Source organism: Pristiophorus japonicus, chromosome 18 (genome assembly GCF_044704955.1).
Source record: "Pristiophorus japonicus isolate sPriJap1 chromosome 18, sPriJap1.hap1, whole genome shotgun sequence".
Lineage (NCBI taxonomy): Eukaryota > Metazoa > Chordata > Chondrichthyes > Pristiophoridae > Pristiophorus > Pristiophorus japonicus.
The window spans coordinates 81,205,520-81,229,718 of NC_091994.1; the positions used below are offsets into that span (position 1 = coordinate 81,205,520).

Below are 24,199 nucleotides of genomic sequence, written 5' to 3' on the forward strand. Positions count from 1 at the left end.
GAATCTTTGTAATTCTGTACCCCAGAGAGCTGTGGGGACTGGGTCTTTGAATATATTTAAGGTGGAGATAGACAGATTTTTGAATGATAAGGGAGTCAAGGGTTATGGGAAGTGCACAGGGATCAGATCAGCCATGATCTTATTGAATGGCGGAGCAGGCTCGAGGGGCCAAATGGCCTACTCCTGCTCCTATTTCTTATGTTCTGTTTTTGGATTGACAATGTGACCTATTGGAGGCAAATCACTTTAAGGGCACCTTTCCACTACAACTGTAACTTCACACCTACACTGCAGTTGCAGTGTAAATGCAGTCTGAATCTGGAGTCGGGGCCTGATCTGACACCAGAGCAAAGCAGAGACAGACTCCCCGAAGAAGTCTCAATTGGCTTCACCTATGTTCAGGCCTTAGAAAATCTGATTTATGCTGCACAAGTTCAGTGTCGGTGGGAAGCCTAAACCGTCTCACACAATGATGCTAAAACAAAACATACTGTGGAGGCTGTAAATCGGAAATAAAAACAGAAAATGCTGAAAACACTCAGGTCAGGCAGCATCCGTGGAGAAAAAAAAATAGCAACAGGAATAGTCCATTTAGTCCCCCGCACCTGTACTGTCATTCAATGAGATCATGGCTGATCTGTGGGAACAGAGTTAAGTGTTAAAGTTGATAACCTTAATTCTGTTTCTCTCTCCACAGTTGCTAAGTATTTCCAGCATTTTCTGTTTTACATTTCACACTGATGCTAAACTTGCAGTGTGAATGCACCTTTAAATATGAGCACAGGGAGATATATTTAAATGGATTTGAGAGCTCAATCCTGACATTGACATCCTGACTCAACCTGCAGTGCCAGCTGTGGCTAAGTGGGTTGCACTCTTGCCTCTGAGTCAGAAGATTGTTGGTTCAAGTCCCACTCCAGGGAGTTGAATACGAAGAAATTTAGGCTGATACGCCAGTGAGCACTGCACTGTTGGAGGTGCTGTCTTTTGGATGAGACGATAAAGTGAGGCCCCCTTTGCTCTCTCAGGTGGACGTAAAAGATCCCGTGGCACTATTTCGAAGAAAAGTAGGGGAGTTATCCCCAGTGTCCTGGTCAATATTTATCCCTCAATCAACATAACAAAAAAAGATGATCTGGTCATTATCACATTGCTGTTTGTGGGAGCTTGCTGTGCGCAAATTGGCTGCCGTGTTTCCTACATTACAACAGTGACTACACTCCAAAAGTACTTCATTGGCTGTAAAGCGCTTTAGAAACATAGAAACATAGAAAATAAGTGCAGTAGGCCATTCGGCCCTTCGAGCCTGCACCATCATTCAATATGATCATGGCTGATCATGCAACTTCAGTACCCCATTCCTGCTTTCTCTCCATACCCCTTGATCCCTTTAGCCACATCTAACTCCCTTTTGAATATATCTAACGAACTGGCCTCAACAACTTTCTGTGGTAGAGAATTCCACAGGTTCACAATTCTCTGGGTGAAGAAGTTTCTCCTCATCTCGGTCCTAAATGGCTTACCCTTTATCCTTAGACTGTGACCCTAGGTTCTGGACTTCCCCAACATCAGGAACATTCTTCCTGCATCTAACCTGTCCAAGGCGCTATATAAATGCAAGTGTTTCTTTATTGAACAGTTCTGAATAACTTTATGGTAACTTTATGGGAAGTGCGATGCTTTAAGCTTGCTTTATTTGGGTGCGGTGCAAGCAGTGGGAGCGCTGGGCGGAGCGCTGGGACCTGGGCTGACGGAGTCGGCGTAGAGCAGCGGACGTTGCTTTAAGAGGCCGGGCCCGCCCCTTTAAGCGGGCGCTGGGCAAGATGGCGGCGGCGGCGGCGCGGTGATGGGGGAGTGCGGCCCGGCCGCGGGAGCCTAACCCCGGCCCCGGGCTGCGGGCCCCGGGCCAGCCACTCCGCACCATGCTCAGCAAGTATTTCCTGATGGGGCTCCGCAGCTTCGTGTGGCTGGCCGTTAAGGTGTGGAGCGTGTGTGTGGAGGCGGCGCGGAGGCAACTGCGCTCGGTGAGTGAGGGAGAGGAGGAAGGACGGAAGGGAAGAGAGAGAGAGAGAGAGAGAGAGAGTGAGTGTGTGTGTGTGTGTAAGAAGAGGGAACGAGACAAACAGAAAGTCATGGGGGGGGGGGGGATAGATAGAGAGACTGGGGAGGGAGGAGGAGAGAGACAGACAGAAAGACTGGAGAGGAGAGCGTGAGGGAGAAGGAAGGAAGGACAGGGAGAGGGGTGGTGGGGGGCGATACAAAGAAGGATTTTTGGGGGGGGGGGTAGAGAGAAAGAAGGATTTTTTTGGGGGGGGTAGAGAGAAAGAAGGATTTTGGGGGGGGGGGTAGAGAGAGAAAAGGATGGGGGGGTGGAGGAGGAGAGACAGAGAAGGAAGGAAGGGGGGTGGGGCGGAGGGAGGGAGAGCGAGGAAGGAAGGACTTGGGGGTGGGGTGAGAGAGAGACTGAGGGGGGGGGGGGGAAGAGAAGGAAGGACGGTGATGGGTGGGGAAGGGAGAGGAAGGATTGGGGGAGGAGAGAGAGAGGACTGGGTGGGTGGTGGGAAGAAAGAGAAGGAAGGACTGGGGAGGGGAGGGGGAAAGGAAGGATTGTGGGCGAGAGAGAAGGAAGGACTTTGGGGGGGGGGTGCAGAAGAAGAGCGAGAAAGGGTGGGAAAGAGAAGGATGCGAGAGATGTGGTGGGAGGGAGGGAAGGGGGAACAGAAGGTGGAGAAAGGGTAAGTGGCAGAGAGAGGAAGGGGACTGGGAGAGAATATAATGTTGGGTGTATAATCTGGAACTGTTTTTTTTTCAATCACATTTGTTGACCTTTCCAACTTGGGTTGTGTCTGGAAGAGTATTTTGAACTGTAACACTTAGGGGATGTGTTTTTGGTTTTAAGTGTACCACAGATGGTGGTCGGAGCAACTTGAGGTAACTCACAAGATCATTTTGGATGAATGAAGTCATTCAGCTTATCTTGGCTCATCCATCCAGAATGAGTGTGCAGTCTTGTCATTGCTGTATCCTATTAGTTCTTGAATTATTTCAGATTTTTTTCTTTCCATTACTGTATGTGGGAGTTCATTCCTTGTGCTAATCACTCTCAATGAAGAAGGACTTCCTGGTATCCGTCTTAACTTTCCCTTTTGCTTGGTTAAACCTGTGACCAATTGTTCTACTGTTTAATTCAGTCATTTTTCAGGTTTACCTGTTGTATACGCTGTCCGGTCACTTCAGACCTCCTTCTTTCAAGGCTGAAGAGCCCAGGTTTCTCCAGTCTTTCTTCAGAACTCTGATCTCTTAAGACTGGGGATAGCCTTGAAGCTTTCTCTGTATTGCCTCTAGTGCTTCGATGTCCTTGTGTCCTGGTGACCAGAACAAGACGTTGTATTTAATGTGGCCTGAGCAGATCACTGTACGGTTTGATTTCCCCTGACTTGTACTATTTCAGCTGTAGTTCCACATTCTGTTCTGTATTGATGATTGAGTACGTGGAGCCCTGCTTCTACTAAACTCTTCGATCTTTTTCAACTTCCGTCTTGGCAATTTTAACACCATTCATGGAGTGAGGATGTGTGCTACCAATATGTAATGCATTACATTTGTCTGTATTAAATGCCATCATCTATTATTCACCTCCTTCTGTAATTCTTGATCTGTCTGATTCCACTAACCCTCTTAGTTTGGTTTTGCCTGCAAATTTGACCAGTTTGCATTGGGTTTCTGAGTCCAAATCATTGATAATTTAAAAACTGTAGTTTTTCCAACACCAATCTCTGGGACACTTCACTCTACCCTTTCTGCCTCCCCCCCAAAACCTGACTTGACTCTTCTACTAAGTATCTGTTTTCTACTCTATAGCCAATTGCTTGTGCGACCTGAAATTTACCCTGAATTCTCATATATTTTTGAGTGTAACTAAAAGCCTTTTGTGTGGAACTTTGTCCAATGTCCTCTGGAAGTCTAGGTGCAACATATAAGGATTACCACTTGGGATGTAACTTCCTCACAGAAGTCAAGGAGATTGGCGAGGCCAAATCTTCCATTTCTGCATCCATGTTGACAACTGTTGTCCAGAGATTCTTCCAGGTATACATAAGTTTGAAATAAGACTTTCTGATCTGTAACAATGGAAAAAGTCACTACAATAAAACTTATGAAAAATATTGGAAATGAGGAGTGTGAAATGTTCATGTCCATTTGATCAGAGACCTGCCAGCAGTATGGTTCTAGATTTGTATCTTCTAGACTTGGGCTTGGAGTCTTTCAGTTGTGGTAATAGTGCGAGCTATTTGAGGTGACAAATTGAGTGTCTCCCATCAACATTTAAAGCATGTTTTCTTTAGTGCAACGTTTCCTGTAGCGTGCACACACCAAAATGCTAAATACAGTTAGTGACAACCTGAATTACAGGAGCTAGCATTATGAATGGCTGTTTATGTAAATGTTTACATGTGTGTGGAGAGGGGGCTGGTGGGCTGCTTGTGCAGGGTAAATGCAAAGCAAATAAAGCTTTGGTGAGTCTGGGAGAATATGTGGATAAATATTCCATCATAGTTATTGCCCAAATAATGGAGAAATTTTGGAATATACAAGTGGAATTGCAGATTGATCTTGGTGGCTACACCCTTAGAGGGAGTTCCCCATGGGTTCACTTGGTAAGCACATTTGTCTGGAGTTTTGAATATGCTTTCAGATTCCAAGTCCCCTTTGTACTCAGTGGAGTTGCAAAGAGAAAAGTTGGAGAGGAGGGTTTAAAGAGAAACTTGCATTTATGTAGCGCCTTTCACGACCACCGGACGTCTCAAAGCGCTTTACAGTCAATTATGTACTTTTGGCATTTAGTCACTAATAATGTGAAGGCAGAAAGAGCTTCGATTTCCTGTATGTATTGAGCTAACTGATGTTGAGGGGGCTGTAAGTGGGATGTGTGGGCAGGCAGTAGTAGGTGGAACTGTGACCATGAGTCAACAGCTGGAAGAGTAGAGGAAAATAAGAGTTGACATTTTAAATCACGAGCACTTTCAAAATGCGTTGCATAACAGGCTGACTAATGAGTGAATTTGTGTTGGGGCTGGAGGAGCAGGAGGAGGATGCACACATTAGAGTCATGCCACTGATGTTTTTTTACAAATGGGAAATCAACAATTACCGTGGGACTTTCCGACAAGTTAGTCAGCAACTGAAAGTGAGGAAATAAGTTAATTATTGGGTGGGGCCCCCCAATATAATTCACCGATTTTATAATTGGGCTATAACATGTGGATTTAAAATAAAACAAGATGTGTGAACGCCAAGATCATGTGAGGTGGTTAATTTGAATTTGAATTAAAAATGTCAAGCTAAAGTACTGAATTAACTGGAATAGACTGTATTTGTTCCTTGGGACAAACAAATTAACAATGCAGGTTACAGTGAGCTGTCAAATATCTATACAGTTTCTTAAGGTCCCATTTACCCCTTTAATTTCCCCCATTTATTGTCTTTTTTTAAAGGAGCGAGAGAGGTGGGGAGAAAAAGCTTGCCTTGTGGTGGAATGATCCCTGAGAGCCTACTGCTGTTAGAGCCACTTACTCCTCTAATTGCTGTGCTGAGCTAAATTTAGCTCCCACTGCCATCATGCCTTCAAAATGCTGCAAGGCACACTCGTTTCCTAGAACTGTCACTGCTCCCAGGTAGCTCCAAGATGAGGGGTGTTGGCTGGGGAATCGAACACTCTTTTTTTTTCTATTTGAGGTATCCAGCACCAAGCACCCCAGAAGTCGGTTATAATCTGAAGGTTCACAATAAAATACTGTGGAGTTTTACATGGAAATTGTGACCGACATGTCGCTCAGTCCAACCAGATCCTCCCCAGGAGCAGTCCTAATCCCTTGTGGGCCTCCTTGTTCACGTATCCCTTTCCTTCAACCACCTATCTAACCTGTGCTTAAAGGTTGATATGCGCTCTGTCTCAGTTGCTAACTGAATGCATTCCACACCGTATGACCATCTGTGTTTCTACTTTTTTTTTGTGTTTTTCCTGCTTTCCAGCTAAAATCTCTGGTATTTAATCTTGCATCTATGTCCCCTCGTTCTCTATCCCTGTCACTGGAAATATTTTGCTTCTATTTAATACAAAAGCGAAATTAATGCTGATGCTTGCAATCTGAAAATAAAAACGGCAAATGTTGGACATGCTCAGCGGGTCAGACAATGTAGGGAGAGAAACAGTTAACATTTCAGGTTGATGACATTTCATCAGAACTGCTATCTGATGTGTTTCATTCCTTTTTATAATTTTAAACCTCTGTCAAATCGCCCCATAATCTCCTCCTAATCTGGCCTCTTGCGCATCCTGAATTTTAATCACTCCACCATTGGAGGTCATGCCTTCAGCTGCCCCCTAAGCTCTGAAATTTCATCGTTTACAATGCTCCTTAAAGTCTCTCTTTGACCAAGCATTTGATCACCTGTCCTAATATCTCGTGTGTTTTGGTGTTAAATTTTGTTTGATAATGCTCCTGTGAAGCACCTTGGGGCATTTACTAAAGGAAGGTATATAAATGCAAGTTGTTTGAATGAAAACGGCCCCGATTCTTCAAGTATTTCTCCATATTTATATTTCCTCATACCAGGCAGGAGCCTAAAGCTTCATAGACTGGTACTGTGGGTAGGAACCTGCGATAATGAGTCCAATTGAGGTATAGAGAGTGCAGGCAGAATGCCAGCTTCTCTGTTGAGGTTCTGGAAGAAAGGTTGTACCATTGCTTATAATGTTTGCCAACTGTGGAAAAATATGCTCTTGGAATTCCTTGAATGATTTCTTGGATGAAAGCAATGACTGGTGTGTTACTCGTCCATTCATGGGATGTGGGCATCGCTGGCAAGGCCAGCATTTATTACACATCCCTAATTGTCCTTGAGAAGCTGATGGTGAGCCGCCTTAAACTGCAGCAGTCAGTGTGGTGAAGGTACTCCCACAGTGCTGTTATGGAGGGAGCTCCAGGATTTTGACCCTGCGACTATAAAGGAAGATCGATATATTTCCAAATCAGGATGGTGTGTGACTTGGAGGGGAAATTGGATGTGATGGTCTTCCCATGCGTCTGCTGCCCTTGTCCATCCTAGGTGGTAGAGGTCACGGGTTTGGGAGATGCTGCTGAAGAAGCCTTGTCAAGTTGCTGCAGTGCGTCTTGTAGATGGTACATACTGCAGCCACGGGGCTCTGGACCCTAAGACAATGCTCCTGAGTTCTCGACACTCCAGCCTGGTGGTGGATGGGGTGCCAATCAAGCGGGCTGCTTTGTCCTGGATGGTGTCGAGCTTCTTGATGATGATGTTGGAGCTGCACTCATCCAGGCAAGTGGAGAGCATTCTGTCACACTCCTAACTTGTAGGTGGTGGAAAGGCTTTTGGGAGTCAGCAGGTGAGTCACTCGCCGCAGAATACCAAACCTCTGACCTACTCTTGTAGCCACAGTATTTGTGGCAGGTGTTATACAGACACAGGAAGTTGCAAGCTTGATCCCTCCCTTGTGCAATATGAGCTGATATCCATCACGTTGACCGTTGGGCCTCAGCACGCCTGGTCATAGCCAGGGTTCCCACTTCTGACCTCTCTTCAGTAACTGTCGCTGCAAACTCTGTACATCTCGAGGCCAGAATTGGGCTGTACATTGCCGCTGACAACTTGCTGTCTTGGATTGCGCGTGGGAGACCACGTGAACTCGATATTGGGGGAGGGTTACTGCCCGTGCAAAAATACTCGCCAAAAGTCAGTATCTGAGGGGAGCAGTGCTAATCGCACCAATAACTTGCATTTATATAGTGCCTTTAATATAGAAGAGACCCCATGGCTCTACTCTAAGCTGTGTCATATTGATTTCAGTGACTGTTTCCATTGTTTGATGTAAGAAAATGAGGAACGGTCATTCCGTTTCCTGCTTCCAAAGACCAAGTGCGGTTTACCATGGACTCAGTGTGCAGATTTTATACTTTCATACAATGGGGGAAATGTTGCCTTTTCATCGCCCACATACTGCAATTCAAGAGGAACAATCCTGTGCTTATAGTGACCTGAGGCATTTAGCTGTGAAAGGATAAGGGGGTGCTAATGCAGGTCAAATTAAGCTGACATTTGAAAATTAAATTCCTCATTGATGTAACATCCTGAGCAGTGAAGCCAGTTCCATTTTGTTCTGTTGCATGCTTCTGCTTGGTGCTCGGTTTACAGAAGTCGAGCTCCATGCCACCATCTTGTATCGGAAGGACGCTGTGAGGAACTTTGAGATTCGCCACGAGCTACAAAAATGGAGCAGTAGCGGTGTGAATGGAGGCTGATATTCAACCCAGTGTGCACATTATTACTACTGAATTCCTGTTCTGTCCACTCCGCAGCGGCAATGAGGCTGACTTTCAGAGGTCTGGAATTCACCATATCTCGGCCATTAACCCTTAGCTTATCTCGCATACCAAGCGCAGCGTGTGGTGCTCTGAACCACTCAAGCTAGGAGAGTCGCCTAGTCCAACTGCTGGCAAAACCACGCTTCTGGGTGCGGTTGTTAGCCATGCAGAGGTGCTACCTTTTAGGCACGATACTATTGTGAAATGTGGCACCAATGTATTTTGGGCTGTAACCCTGTTTATGCTTTTGTGTAATCAACAAAATTAGGGAGGGGCGCTGGGGGTGTGAGGGGAAAAGAGATAAGGTGCTGTGCTGTATATAGGCCCAAAATTCTCACCCTAGCAACGTAGCTTCTCTGACTCTGGGTGGGTCGTCCTGAACTAATGATGAGGAAGTCTCCATATCCCCCTCCCCAGAAGATCCCCATATTGGAGTGTACTCCCCAAGTGTTGCCTCAGAAATTGTAGTCGGATGCTTCCCGCAGGTAGATGCCTCTGACCTGAAAATTTCTACGAATTCATCTGGTGGTCTGGGAGGGTCGGAAACTTGTGGTGCTGGGCCTCGGCGCGAAGGCCCGCGGATCCCAGGGACTTGGGTGCTTCGCACGCCTCCCTGGGACCATGTGGGCCGGCGCGACCAATCCAAACCGGGGTATTCCCATTCATACTTGTGCTAAGATCCATATGTATGGAATTACCATAAGTATGAATGGGGGTACTCTCAAAAACACAAACACACATGCACTTGAAATACATTTTTTAAAAACATAGAAAACATAAAATAGGTGCAGGAGTAGGCCATTCGGCCCTTTGAGCCTGCACCGCCATTCAATGAGTTCATGGCTGTACATGCAACTTCAGTACCCCATTCCTGCTTTCTCGCCATACCCCTTGATCCCCCTAGTAATAAGGACTACATCTAACTCCTTTTTGAATATATTTAGTGAATTGGCCTCAACAACTTTCTGTGGTAGAGAATTCCACAGGTTCACCACTCTCTGGGTGAAGAAGTTTCTCCACCTCTTGGTCCTAAATGGCTTACCCCTTATCCTTAGACTGTGACCCCTGGTTCTGGACTTCCCCAACATTGGGAACATTCTTCCTGCATCTAACCTATCTAAACCCGTCAGAATTTTAAACGTTTCTATGAGATCCCCTCTCATTCTTCTGAACTCCAGTGAATACAAGCCCAGTTGATCCAGTCTTTCTTGATATGTCAGTCCCGCCATCCCGGGAATCAGTCTGGTGAACCTTCGCTGCTCGCCCTCAATAGCAAGAATGTCCTTCCTCAAGTTAGGAGACCAAAACTGTACACAATACTCCAGGTGTGGCCTCACCAAGGCCCTGTACAACTGTAGCAACACCTCCCTGCCCCTGTACTCCAATCCCCTCGCTATGAAGGCCAACATGCCATTTGCTTTCTTAACCGCCTGCTGTACCTGCATGCCAACCTTCAATGACTGATGTACCATCACACCCAGGTCTCGTTGCACCTCCCCTTTTCCTAATCTGTCACCATTTCAGATAATAGTCTATGTCTCTGTTTTTACCACCAAAGTGGATAAACCTCACATTTATCCACATTATACTTCATCTGCCATGCATTTGCCCACTCACCTAACCTATCCAAGTCACTCTGCAGCCTCATAGCATCCTCCTCGCAGCTCACACTGCCACCCAACTTAGTGTCATCCGCAAATTTGGAGATACTACATTTAATCCCCTCGTCCAAATCATTAATGTACAATGTAAACAGCTGGGGCCCCAGCACAGAACCTTGCGGTACCCCACTAGTCACTGCCTGCCATTCTGAAAAGTACCCATTTATTCCTACTCTTTGCTTCCTGTCTGACAACCAGTTCTCCATCCATGTCAGCACACTACCCTCAAACCCAAGTGCTTTAACTTTGCACATTAATCTCTTTTGTGTGGGACCTTGTCGAAAGCCTTCTGAAAGTCCAAATATACCACATCAACTGGTTCTCCCTTGTCCACTCTGCTGGAAACATGCTCAAAAAATTCCAGAAGATTTGTCGAGCATGATTTCCCTGCTGACTTGGACCTATCATGTCACCTCTTTCCAGATGCGCTGCTATGACATCCTTAATAATTGGTTCCATCATTTTACCCACTACTGATGTCAGGCTGACCGGTCTATAATTTCCTGTTTTCTCTCTCCCTCCTTTTTTTAAAAAGTGGGGTTACATTGGCTACCCTCCATTCGATAGGAACTGATCCAGAGTCTATGGAATGTAGGAAAATGACTGTCAATGCATCTCCTATTTCCAAGGCCACCTCCTTAAGTACTCTGGGATGCAGATCATCAGGCCCTGGGGATTTATCGGCCTTCAATCCCATCAATTTCCCCAACACAATTTCCCGACTAATAAAGATTTCCCTCAGTTCCTCCTTCTTCCGACCCTCTGACCCCTTTTATAACCGGAAGGTTGTTTGTGTCTTCCTTAGTGACTACCGAACCAAAGTACTTGTTCAATTGGTCTGCCATTTCTTTGTTCCCCGTTATGACTTCCCCTGATTCTGACTGCACGGGACCTACGTTTGTCTTTACTAACCTTTTTCTCTTTACATACCTATAGAAACTTTTGCAGTCCGTCGTAATGTTCCCTGCAAGCTTCCTCTTGTACTCTTATTTTCCCTGCCCGAATCAAACCCTTTGTCCTCCTCTGCTGAGTTCTAAATTTCTCCCAGTCCCCAGGTTCATTGCTATTTCTGGCCAATTTGTATGCCACTTCCTTGGCTTTAATACTATCCCTGATTTCCCTTGATAGCCACGGTTGAGCCACCTTCCCTTTTTTATTTTTACGCCAGACAGGGATGGAAAATTATTGTAGTTCATCCATGTGGTCTCTAAATGTCTGCCATTGCCTATCCACTGTCAACCCCTTAAGTATCATTTGCCAATCTATCCTAGCCAATTCACGCCTCATACCTTCAAAGTTACCCTTCTTTAAGTTCTGGACCATGGTCTCTGAATTAACTGTTTCATTCTCCATCCTAATGTAGAATTCCACCATATTATGGTCACTCTTCCTCAAGGGGCCTCGCACAATGAGATTGCTAATTAATCCTCTCTCATTACACAACACCCAGTCTAAGATGGCCTCCCTCCTAGTTGGTTCCTCGACATATTGGTCTAGAAAACCATCCCTTATGCACTCCAGGAAATCCTCCTCCACCGTATTGCTTCCAGTTTGGTTAGCCCAATCTATATGCATATTAAAGTCACCCATGATAACTGCTGCACCTTTATTGCATGCACCCCTAATTTCCTGTTTGATGCCCTCCCCAACATCACTACTACTGTTTGGAGGTCTGTACACAACTCCTACTAATGTTTTTTGCCCTTTGGTGTTCTGTAGCTCTACCCATATAGATTCCACATCATCCAAGCTAATGTCCTTCCTAACTATTGCATTAATCTCCTCCTTAACCAGCAATGCTACCCCACCTCCTTTTCCTTTTATTCTATCCTTCCTGAATGTTGAATACCCCTGGATGTTGAGTTCCCAGCCCTGATCATCCTGGAGCCACGTCTCCATAATCCCAATCACATCATATCCGTTAACATCTATTTGCACAGTTAATTCATCCACCTTATTAGGGATACTCCTTGCATTAAGACACAAAGCCTTCAGGCTTGTTTTTTTAACACCCTTTGTCCTTTTAGAATTATGATGTAGTGTGGCCCTTTTTGTTTCTTGCCTTTGTTTACTCGGCCTTCCACTATTGCTTTTTACCTTTCTACCATCTGTTTCTGACTCCATATTACTTCGCCCTATCTCGCTGCATACGTTCCCATCCCCCTGCCATATTAGTTTAAACACTCCCGAACTGCATTAGCAAATGTTACCCCTAGGACATCAGTTCCAGTCCTGCCCAAGTGCAGACCGTCTCTTTTGTACAGGTCCCACTTCCCCCAGAACTGGTTCCAATGTCCCAGGAATTTGAATCCCTCCCTCTTGCACCACATGTTATCAGATATTTAAAATTAATCAACACGGAATTTAATTTAATTATTTAAAACACATTAAATTTTTTGAAAAATTTACATATTTTAAAGGGTCTAAAAATAAACTTGCCTCATTTGACAAGATTTTAAATGTTTAAGTTAAAGAGAAATATATATTTTTCTGTTCTTCAAAAATCTTTTGTTGATAAAAGCAAGTGCAAGGCCTGCTTTTATCAGTCGTAAGAATTTCAAGGAGATTCTTTGAGCAAATAGCCCTTTACTTCCAGATGCGTGCGATCTGTTGAGAAGCTCCGGGTTTAGGACATTGCGCAGTGCATGCCCAAATCTGGAACTTGTGGGGGCCCCTACAGCTGCGTGCGCACTTCGTGTGCACCTTTAGGGGCAGCAAATTCAGGGTCCTTGTCTTTTACATCTGCTGATGGGACTCTAAATACCACAAAAAGGTCCCATTTTCAAATCGACTAGTTTCGATGCAAGCCCAGTGTGCCGTGAGGTGACCCCAAACCTCTTGGTGGTTTGTCTTCCTCCAAACTTTCTTAGTTTGTGACACTAAACTAAAAGTTTAAAGCAAAGCAGTAAAAGCAAGGGAAATGGAACTAGAAATTCCATGCAGTGAGCTGGCTGGTGGTGGTGGTGAAGGATTGGGCTTGTTCTATACTTTGAGCAGGACCTGGATCTGTGGATCACTCCTCAGGAAAGAAACCATTTTAAATGTGGAGTATTAATCTCAATTGAAAGATAAGTGCGCCTTTTTTAAAAACTTTTCTCATAGTATAAGAGCCGCTTCATTGGCTCAGTTGGCAGCTACCCTGCAGACGAGCAAGGTCCTAGGTTTGAGCCATGGTCTGTGCTGGACTGGTTGATTTCTGCTACAGTTGGCCAGTGCAGTCAGCTGTGGCTCAGTGGGTAGCACACTTGCCTCTGAGTCAGAAGGTTGTGGATTCAAGTCCCACTCAAGGAACTTGAGCACAAAATCTAGGTTGACACTCCAGTGCAGTGCTGAAGGAGCGCTGCATTGTTGAAGTGCTGTTTTTTGGATGAGACGTTAAACTGAGGCTCTATCTGCCCCCTCAGGTGGACGTAAAAGATCCCATGGCACTATTTCGAAGAAGAGCAGGGGAGTTATTCCCCATGTCCTAGCCAATATTTATCCCTCAATCAACATTAAAACAAAATTATCTGGTCATTATCACATTGCTGTTTGTGGGAGCTTGCTGTGCGCAAGTTGGCTGCCGCGTTTCCCCCATTACAACAGTGACAACACTCCAAAAGTACTCGATTGGCTGTAAAGTGCTTTGATATGTCCGGCGGTCATGAAAGGTGCTATATAAATGCAAGTCTTTTCTTTCCACATTCCTTGGCTAAGAAGATGGAGAATCAGCCAGGCTGGATTGAGCTGGGCTGTGGCGACCCTCAGAATCAAACAGTCCAGACAGTGAGTGGTGGCGGGGTAACGTAGGGAGGACAGCAGCTTAGCTGAGGTAGTATAGGCTGCCTTGTCGCGAGGAGTATATATCCCAGTGTAAGGCAGCACTTTCGAGAGGCCGATTTTAATATCTGAAGGGAAGAAAGTGGCATTTAAAAGATTCTGACTTTGTTCAGCCACAATGTGGTTCTTGCTTAAGTTTAAAATTAGTCCCACATTCTGCTTTTCTGCTCCCTTTTGAGAGCTAGGATCTCTCTCTCTAGAGCAAATCGTGTTGAGGGAGATGGCTGGAATTGGGTAGATTACATTTCAGCATTTGAAATGATCAGTCCCTCCTCTTCTAGTGACCCCTTGAAAGAAAATTATAAAAAGAAACCACAACTGCACTTGGCATGTGCACTGTAACTTGTGACCCTGATGGATTATGCTGTGGAATCTTTGACATGATACGGCACTTTGCCTCTCCTCTCTGAATATGCTGAGAGGAAGTAGACATTCCCCGTCTGCATTATTGGCACCGCCTACGTGTTCGATGTGAAGTTCGCTACAGTCCTGTGGAATTTCATAGTGTCTGCAAAAAGGAATGCAAAACGCTATTGAATATAACATTTACTGATGAATTTCACGGTCCCCCTGGCATGATTGACTCCGCAGCATGCGTAACACGTACAGCTCTACTCATTACTGACCTGCGATGCGGTCTGGAGTGCAGAGTGTGGAATCCAAACTGGCTTGAAATGTACTACAGTTGGATAGCTGTGGGACTGGAATCGAACCACCATGGATTCCATCTCTCCTGGTCCAGCTCTGCTCTGGTTTAACCCTACGCCTGGAAGAGGATTCTGAACGATTGTGCAGCCGTTCTGGTTTGGAAAGTGAAATCTAACCAGGGCCATTAGATAAAGGACTCCTCTGCAAAAGAGGGTCATCTAAAATTAAAATGGCTGCACTGAGGCATTGAGCAGCAGCTGCCAAGCAGCAACTTGTCATTTGGCTATTTTAAGGACAATCTCTGGGAGATGGGAGTTAACGGCACGGTGGATGTAAGCTACACGTGGCGTGCTGGCGAGAGTATGTGTAATGCATTGAGAAGTTGCCTGCCTGCTTTGATGCTGGGTCACGCAGACCAGGATTGATCCTTAGCTTGCTGAATTGGGCTGATCTCGTTGGGGTTGCTACAATTGGCCTTGGTCCCCGAGGCTACAGAAGGGGCTGACATTCCCATTGTGATCGCTATTCAGTAACTGTTAGATCTCTTCATTTCCAATGAAATACGAACTCCGATGGTAGTTTTAACTTTTTAATCTTGGCAAAGAGCAACAAACTGCTTGGCTTCAAGCCAGGTCTTTGTTCTTACTGAGACACATGGTCAAAATGGCTGTATTTTATACCTGGATCAATTTACAGAAAAGAACTCTCCGCCTTTGACCTTATTGGCTCAATCAATATTCTATTAACGTTTTAATTGGCTCGCTACCCAAGGTCCGAAAATGTCAAGTTGATTGATGAGTTAATGCAACATGCCGAACTGCATGTAGCAGCCTTGACTTGGGGGTCTGTGAATTTTCACAGTTTGTCTAAATGAGCCTGTTTGAATACTCTCAGTAACCATTGCGTTGTGTGTGGAAGTTTGGAGAGGACTACGTGTCTCCATCAGAATTCTTCAACCTGATTGGTGAAGGAGATACATAGTTTCTTGTCCTGTTCATCATAGGCGATCCCTCGAACGAGGGTGACTTGCTTCCACGAGAGTTCAGATGTTTCAATGAAGGACCCGATGTTCCAGTCCTGAACTCCAGTTGAGGGGGTGGAAGATGCCTGTGCGTGGATTTTTTTTTAACGTGTGGTGACGGTTGCACACCAGCCACCACACGGGCCTGACAGAGCTAGGCCTTTATCTAGTGGCAAGGGTTAACCAGGACGACTGAAGACCTGCTCTGCTGCATGGACCTAGTGCACACACCCATTCCAGATCCCCTGCACCAAAATTGATTTCTAATTGCCACAACTTCCAGTGCAAAAGCCCATAGAAAGTCTGCGGGTAAGTGTAATGAATGGTTGGTGCCATTGATTCACTGCTGAAGACATATTCCGGACCATTAAATTTGAGGTGTACTGGACTGTGAGCCAATGTAGGTCAGTGAGCACAGCACACGTGGCTCAGGAGGAAGGAAGGACTGTAGGAGTATGTTTGAGTTTGTGTATATGTATTGGCACATGTGGTGTCTCCTGTCGTCTTGGATCCCCTTGCCACTGGACCAAGACCTTGCTCCATCAAGCCCGTGAGGTGGCTGATGTGCAACGGCCACCCCACGTTAAAATAATTCACGCACGGGCATCTTCCACTGTTTAAAATTAGTTCATCAGTCACCCGCGTACTCTTTCTTTAGTGTGGAAGCAAGTCATCCTCGACCCCGAAGGACTGCCTATGATGAAGAGGGCAGGATCGAGTTTGACTACCGTGTGCCCCCCCCCCCCCCCCCCCGATCTAATCGCTTCCCAGCGGAGAATCATAGAAAGCATAGAAGGATCTCACTTTTCAGCTCTTGAATTGCAGTAACCTACAAGGCTACGGTCCAAGTGCATATCCAAGTACTTTTTTAAATGCTTCTCGGTGTCCTACCATTTATTGTGTATTCTCTTGCCTTGTTAGCCCTCCCCAAATGCACTACCTCACACTTCTCCGGATTGAATTTCATTTGCCACTGTTCTGCCCACGTGACCCGTCCATTGATATCTTCCTGCTGTCTACGACTTTCTTCTTTGTCAACCACACAGCCAATTTTTGCATCATAATCATACCCACTACATTCAAGTCAATCATTGATATATACCACACAAAGCAAGAGACCTAATACTGAGCCCTGCAGAACCCCACTGGAAACACCCTTCCAGTCACAAAAACGCCCATCGTCCATTATCTGTTGCTTCCTGCCTGAGCCAATTTTGGATCCAACTTGCCACTTTGCCTTGGATCCAATGGGCTTTTACTTTGTGACCAGTCTACCATGTGGGACCTTATCAAAAAGTTTGCTAAACTCCATATACACTACATCAAACGCACTACCCTCATCGACCCTCTTAAAAATTTCTATCAAGTTAGTCAGACACGGTCTTCCCTTAACAAATCCATGCTGACTGTCCTTGAATAATCTATGTCTTTCTAAACTAAGATTTATCCTGATCCTCAGAAATTTTTCCAATAATTTTCCCACCACCGAAGCTAGGATGATTGTAATTACTTGGTCCATAACTTGCTCCCTTTTTTAAACAAATGTACAACGTTAGCGGCCCTCCAGCACCACGCCTTCTAGCCAGTGAAGATTGGAAAATGATGGTCAGAGCTTCTGCTATTTCCTTTCTCGCTTCGCTAAACGGCTTGGGATACATTTTGTCCGGGCTTGGGGATTTATCCACTTTCAAAGCTGCTAAACCCCTTAATACTTCCCCTCTCTCTGTTTAATTCATCTAATATTTCACACATTTCTTCCCTGATTGCAATGTCTGCATCGCCCCTCTATTTTGTGAAAACAGATGCAAAGAATTCATTAAGAACCATACCCACCTCTTCCGCCTCCACACACTGTCTACCTTTATGGTCTCTAATAGGCCCTACTCTTTCGTTGGTTATCCTCTTGCTCTTAATGTATTTATAAAAACACCTTTTGGGTTTTCCTTGATTTTACTTGCCAATATTTTTTCATGCACTGTGTTTTCCTAATTTCCTTTTTCAATTTCACCCCTGCACTTTCTATACTCAAGTGGAAAGGAATGTAGGCAATGGAAAATAAATGAGTGGCCTAAATCGTCTCCGGGAACAACTGCAGCAAATCTCCGCCATATTAGTGTCCAGCCATAAGTTAGCTGCATTGATCCCAATGGGACATACTTGGGTCAGTCTGTTGTGTTTCAACCCGCAATGACACTTGTCCTTCCTGTTGGAAAACTTTTTTGAGGCCTAGTGGGTTCAGCAATCTTGAGCATTACAGGGTGAGTGTGTCTGTTCTGGCAAGATTATAAGCAGCAGGAATGAGTGAATGTAAGAACTGAGGAACTGAGGGACCCTGCTTCCACACTGCATTCTCTCTCTCTTTAGGAGGGAATCTTGCCTAACGTTTTTATTTTATTTTTTGTCTTGTAGATCATCCAGTACCAGACTGTTCGCTATGACATTCTGCCCCTCTCTCCTCTTTCCCGCGTCCGAATAAGTAAGTACTAATCCTGTGATCTAATGATGCCATTTGTACAGCGCAAGTTAATCCTTTTCACTGCCTGCGTAGATTGTGACATCCAAAACCAAATTTTTAAAATTCTGTACATTTTCAGTGTAACGTGAGGCTCCTACATTTTGGCAAGGGCAGCACAGATCTGAGCAACAGACCATGGGGTCTGCCAATTCCGTTTTATGAAAGAGAGAGAGTGCGATGCTTCCGCTGTCAGCTGGGAGCCGTGACCTTTTCACATTGCTTGGATTATATCTGTTGACAGCCGGCAGAGAAAGATTGTACCTGGATTGTAGTTGCAGCATGCTTACGGGTTAAGTTGCTTGCATTATGTGTACATCCATGTGCTTTGATCATGCCTGACAAATAATTGAGCATGCCTAGCTCCTAGATCTGTTGCCTGTATGCTCCCCGTCCCTTCATTTTCTCAGTTAGGTACTTGGGCTGGTGCAGAAAGTGAGCGTTAGCAGGCTTTCAAAGTGGGCCTAACTGATCTGGTCCTTGCCCAACATCCAGACATGCTGTTTCCAGCCAGAGGCTCTGTAATGTATTTGCTGTATATTCTTTGCTTAAGAATTCATAGCAATACATTGCTATTAAATCGTTTGTAAACCAACTAGTTCTTAACAATCACACTGCACATTACCAGTTCATCCACCAGGCTCTCAACTGCATACCTCATCATGGATGACCTAGACCCAACTGACTAGGGTTTTATTGAGTCTTGTGAACATCACGTGACTGGCTAAGCCACTCACAATGCAACCACTCTACAAACCTGTGAGCGTACTCTGTGTGTACATTACAGGTCCCTAGAGCGGGTGTTAGAGTGGGGTGCCTGGTTGACTCTTGCCGCTCTCCCTCCAGCTGTGGGGGAGGAGGGGTGAAATCAACTCGCGTTTCCATTTGTGATCACCATTCAGTGACCCTTCCTTGGGAAGCATGTGCGACAGCCCCCAATATAATGGGCCTGAGCGCTTTAAGAAAGAGAGAGTCTAATAAGTAACCTGCACCTCTGGTTAATTTACTTGGTTGGTGAGGGAACAGTGCAGATTGGAAAATGCTTGCATGTTTCAGGTTGCAGGTCAGAAGAACTCGACATTAAGTGATCAGGTTTGTTTTCCGACGTCTGGCGAAGCACGAGCTAGACGCAAAGAAAAATGTATAAAATAACATGCTGCATCACTTCATCTTTCCCCATCCCAGCCCAGAAGCAATGTGCCCAATTATATCTGCCCTGCCACTGTAGAGGAGGTCAGCTAACTTAACACAGGCCAGGGTTTGACCTCGAGGCCTTGCCCTGCATTCTACCCTATGTAAACTTGAGGTCATCCAAAACTCAGCTGCCCGTGTCCTAACTCGCACCAAGTCCTGCTCACCCATCACCCCTGTGCTCGTTGACCTACATTGGCTTCTGGTTAAGCAGTGCCTCGATTTTAAAATTCTCATCCTTGTTTACAAATCCCTCCATGGCCTCTCCTCTCCGTGTCTCTGTAATCTCCAGCCCCCACCCCCATTCCCCCAGAGATATTTGTGCTCCTCAAATTCTGCCCTCTTGAGCATTCCTGATTATAACTACTCAACCATCGGTGGCTGTGCCTTCAGCAGCTTGGGCCCTAAGCTCTGGAACTTCCTGCCCAAACCTTCCCGCCTCTCTACCCCTCTTTCCTCCTTTTTAAGACGCTCCTTAAAACCTACTTCTTTAACCAAGCTTTTGTTCATCTGCAGTAACTTCTCGTGTGGCTCGGTGTCAAATTTATCTGTTTTGTCTTCTAACACTGCTGTGGAGCGCCTTGGGATGTTTTACTACGTTAAAAGTGCTATATAAATAAAAGTTGTGGTTATTATTGCATGACTCCGTACCGCAGTAGATGGGACATTTATTCACTGAGCGATCAGGGGGACCCTGGGTGTTGGGAAACATCTTTTTTAAATTGTCGAATAGTAAAGCCTTTGAGTAGTAGTGGGGAAAAATTACTACGTTTCCTTCAGTGCTGGAAAAAAAAATGTAAAAGATGCATTAGCACATCAACTCAGTCAGTGAGGAATGTGGTGAACATGTCGTGTTTTGTCTAACTTTCCATCTTGGTGGTCGAATACAGTACTGCATTAGTCCATTATCCCCTCGAGTCCTCTGGTAGGAGAATTTCAGCTGAAAGTGAATTGCATTTTTTTTTTTAAAGTGAGCTACTGCAAAATGTGTTTTTGATTTGCTAACCTTTTAGACAGCTGCAGGCAGAGAATGGTGGACTCCTTGGGCTGACTTTCTTTATAATCAATTTTCTGATCATACACTGAACAAATGCTAATGCCAGTGTTGGGAGCAGATTATTAATGTAATAAGTCAGCTACAAAAATCTTTTTCAAACAAAAACCCCTTTTTCATTTATCTAATTGGCTCATTTCTCTCCCTCTCTCTCCCCCTCGCGCTCCCCCAATTTTAATTTCATTTTGTTCTGCTCTATTAACCTTTTACCAAACCTAATTTTCATAACTTTTTGAAATCTTTCCTTGTGATTGCTTGCCTGTGGCTCCAATTGTGCAGGTGAGAACTTGCCTTTATGGATTAGCTAAAAACTTACACTTTGGTCCCACTTACAGCCAATTAAAAGTTGCTGCAGTCAAAGTCCAGGACTTTGCATTACAACACAAAGGTGCAGCCAATAAAGGAAAATATTCGTCTGACCATAAGGGGATGAGTGAACAAGTCTGTGGCACGCTAAGGGGTTGAATCTGTTGTCTGGATACTAAGGGAATCGAGGGATATGGGGATCGGAAGCTGGAGTTGAGGTTAAAGATCAGCCATGATATTAAATAGCGAAGCAGGCTCGTAGGGCTGAATGGCCTATTCCTGCTCTAATTTTCTTCTCTTACGATCAGTAAAAGTTTAGGAGCACAGATGACTCGAGTTCACTGGTCTGCGCTTGTAGGTCGACAAGTACAAAGACAGCAAATACTGTGGGTGCCATAAAAGTAAATATTAATAGTCCAGAGGTGATAAGACACCATTTGAGGGTGAGAAGTTAGGCTAAAGAGAATTTCTCGTGATGGCTTTGGGACTTGGATGTGAGTTGGGTGAAATCCTAGCGTTGGACAAGTTTGGTGCTGTCTGCTACTGGGGGACAATATACCTGATGGCTGTAGATTTTGTCTGTTTTTGGCTGGGAGGGATAATAGCTGATGAAGAATGGAGGTTAATGTTTTGTGAATTGTTGAATGTTTTCATTAATTTTATTAATGGGGGGGTGGGGGCACACTGCTAATGGCTGAATGCCACAGAATTTTTAGAATGTGATTGGTTGTACACTGTCTAGGTGGTGCTGGATCTGATTTGGTTCCTGCAAACATGGTCCTGGGATCTGATTGGTTGAAGGATGAGTTGTCTCTGGTCTGTTTGACGTTCAGGCATGTCGTTGCTCTTGGGCCTGATTTTATTGGTCAAAGGAGGCACCATGATGCTACATTGACACCAGCCCAAATCTTGATATAACTTGTATTATTTCAACCTTTTTTCCCTTCCTTCCCTCTCGTATGTGCAGATCAAATGAAACGGAAAATCCTAGTTTTAGATTTGGATGAAACGTTAATCCACTCCCATCATGATGGAGTGTTGAAACCAACAGTGAGGCCAGGCACCCCACCAGACTTCATGCTAAAGGTGAGGCGGTGACCCAGTCTGTGGCCAAAATTACCTTGGTCTTTTGAGTCCTGATTTGAAATAGATGCAACAATTTTGTATGAATCATTCTCTGTCAATTCTGCTATTCCAATATCCATGTAAGTGCATCCTGTTTTAAATGTTGGTCTGGTGCTGTACTGCCCTGTTTCTTCTTTTCAATAGGATAAGGTAGTGGCCAAACCATTTCTGGAGTCAGTCCTATAGTATGCATGCAGCGTAATTCAGTGTTATGCCAAAATGAATGATTTACTTGTGTGACTGCATGGTATTTGAAATGGTTTCCCTGTGCTAACAGATTGTGTCCGCTAACCTTTTTTAAAAAGTCCAGAATTAGTTCCTCTTTCCGTCCTGTGGTTTAATCTGACACCAACAGAATCGTTGGTTGCCTGTTTGCTCCGGACAGCCAGATCAGGTGGCCATTCGAGATAAGTTGGGATTTTGATGAGCTGTGAACCAAGCAGGGTGGTGGGATGCCTTGGGTGGTAAGGCGAGTGTTTGCAGTCTCGATCTCCCTGCGGGGAAAGTGGAGTGGTGGAGGCTAGGCACTCCCGCCTGGAGGGAAGGGGCAAACCAACAGGAAGGAAGGAAGAGGAGTCATTCAGCAGATATTACACACCGTGCAGGAAGCTGGCTCAAATTGGCATTGTCTGAAGGCTGGTTAGCTGCAGCTGGTGTATAGTTGAAGGACTAGGAAGGAAGGTGAGAAAACATGTCTTTGGGAGATGGGTAATATATGTAGAGTAGAAAAAGGACACCAGCCAACTAGTATAAATAGGTTATTTTGATGTGAAAATAGTTTTGAACATTCTGTGGAGGGATTGATGCTGCTTTAGGCTTAGCTGTTGAGAACACAATCTGAAATGGCTGATATTCCCTTCAGTGAGGAAGCTATGTAGAATGCTTATCAATGAATCTCCCTTTAAAAAAAAAAAATGTTACAGCATCTGAACGATTTGATATCTTCATTGAACCAACAGAACATTTGTTACATCAGCAGGTAACTACCCTTTACACAGCTGAGAGTGGGAGGTGCATCTAGGGAGCCTGCTGCAAAATTCCTTCCGGTTCTTTATTCCAGCCCTGCTTACAGACACAGTGCTATAATCTAAATGAGACAGTGCAGGTGCCTCCCAAGCCACAACCCATCTTTCAACATGGATTTTCAACCGGCTCTTAGAGGCTAAGTGCCAGCAGCAAGTGACCGCCTGCCGGGTTTTTTTTACGCTTCAAGGAGCCAATCATTGCAAATAAATCAACTCCAAAGCCAAACAAGAAAGCAGTCCAGCGTTTAGCAGTCGGGTTATAAAACATTTTTTTTAAGGATAAAACATTGGTTTCCATATCTCTGATGTAGGCCATTTTCTTAATGTGGCATTTGCAGCCTAGTTGTACCAGTTAAACATGTTTCAGGGCAGCCTGTGTAAGCCAGCAGTACAGTTTTAAACATGGTTTCTTGCACAGACCTCTCCCCCAACCAATTTAAAATTCTAGCTGCAACTTTTGAATAAAATCCTGCCTGTGCGTGGGTACTTGTTACTGTTGATGCTCTGAATCCACCTTACATTACATTAACTGCTCATTCCAGCATATCCACAGCCTCATTGCTGGAAGCAGTCCTGAGCTATAAATGGCTTGACAAGCTCTTTATCACAGCCCTACTTGCAGACACAGCAATATAAATGAGACAGTGTAGGTGCCTCCTGATAAAAAGATAGATGGGAAAGCAAGTTGTGAAGAGGACACATAATCTGCAAACGGATATAGATAGGTTAAATGAGTGGGCAAAAATTTGTCAGATGGGAGTATAATGTGGGAAAATGTGAGGTTATCCATTTTGGTAGAAAGAATAAAAAAGCAAATTATTATTATTTAAATGGAGAGAAACTACAAAAAGCTGGGGGTCCTTGTACATGAAACAAAGTTAGCATGCAGGTACAGCAAGTAATTAGGAAGGCAAATGGAATGTTGTCATTTATTGCAAGGGGGATAGAGTATAAAAGTAGGGAAGTCTTGCTACAACTGTACAGGGTATTCGTGAGACCACTCCTGGAATACTGCATACAGTTTTGGTCTCATTTAAGGAGTGATGTAGTTGCATTGGAGGCAATTCAGTGAAGGTTCGCTAGGTTGATTCCTGAGATGAAGGGGTTGTCTTATGAAGAAAGGTTGGGCCTATACTCATTGGGGTTTAGATGAATGAGGGGATCTTATTGAAACTTAAGATTCTGAGGTGACTGGACAGGGTAGATGCAGAGAGGATGATTCTCCTCTCGAAGTAGGGGGCATAGTTTCAGAATAAGGGGGTCACGTATTTAAAACTGATGAGGAATTTCTTCTGAGAGTTGTGAATCTTTGGAATTCTCTAACCTAGAGAGCTGTGGAGGGTGGGTCATTGAATATATTTAAGGTAGAGATGGACAGATTTTTGAACAATAGGGGAGTCAAAGGTTATGGGGAGCAGGCAGGAAAGTGGCGTTGAGGCCAAGATCAGATCAG

At 44.8% G+C, this 24,199-nt stretch overlaps 1 protein-coding gene across 3 annotated transcripts in view; it reads left to right on the forward strand.

Annotated features, from left to right (window-relative positions):
- Window positions 1–1,803: 1,803 nt before the first annotated feature.
- LOC139228792 (CTD nuclear envelope phosphatase 1-like) overlaps window positions 1,804–24,199 on the forward strand; it is a 48,232-nt gene continuing 25,836 nt past the window's right edge. For 2 of the 3 annotated variants that reach the window (XM_070860166.1, XM_070860167.1), the window contains exons 1-3: window positions 1,804–2,024; window positions 17,943–18,009; window positions 21,564–21,682. In XM_070860166.1, the coding sequence (XP_070716267.1) occupies window positions 1,923–2,024; window positions 17,943–18,009; window positions 21,564–21,682 (288 nt within the window). In that variant the 5' untranslated portion in view covers window positions 1,804–1,922. The remainder of the gene's footprint in view (window positions 2,025–17,942; window positions 18,010–21,563; window positions 21,683–24,199) is intronic. The other variant, XM_070860168.1, reaches the window with a different exon arrangement.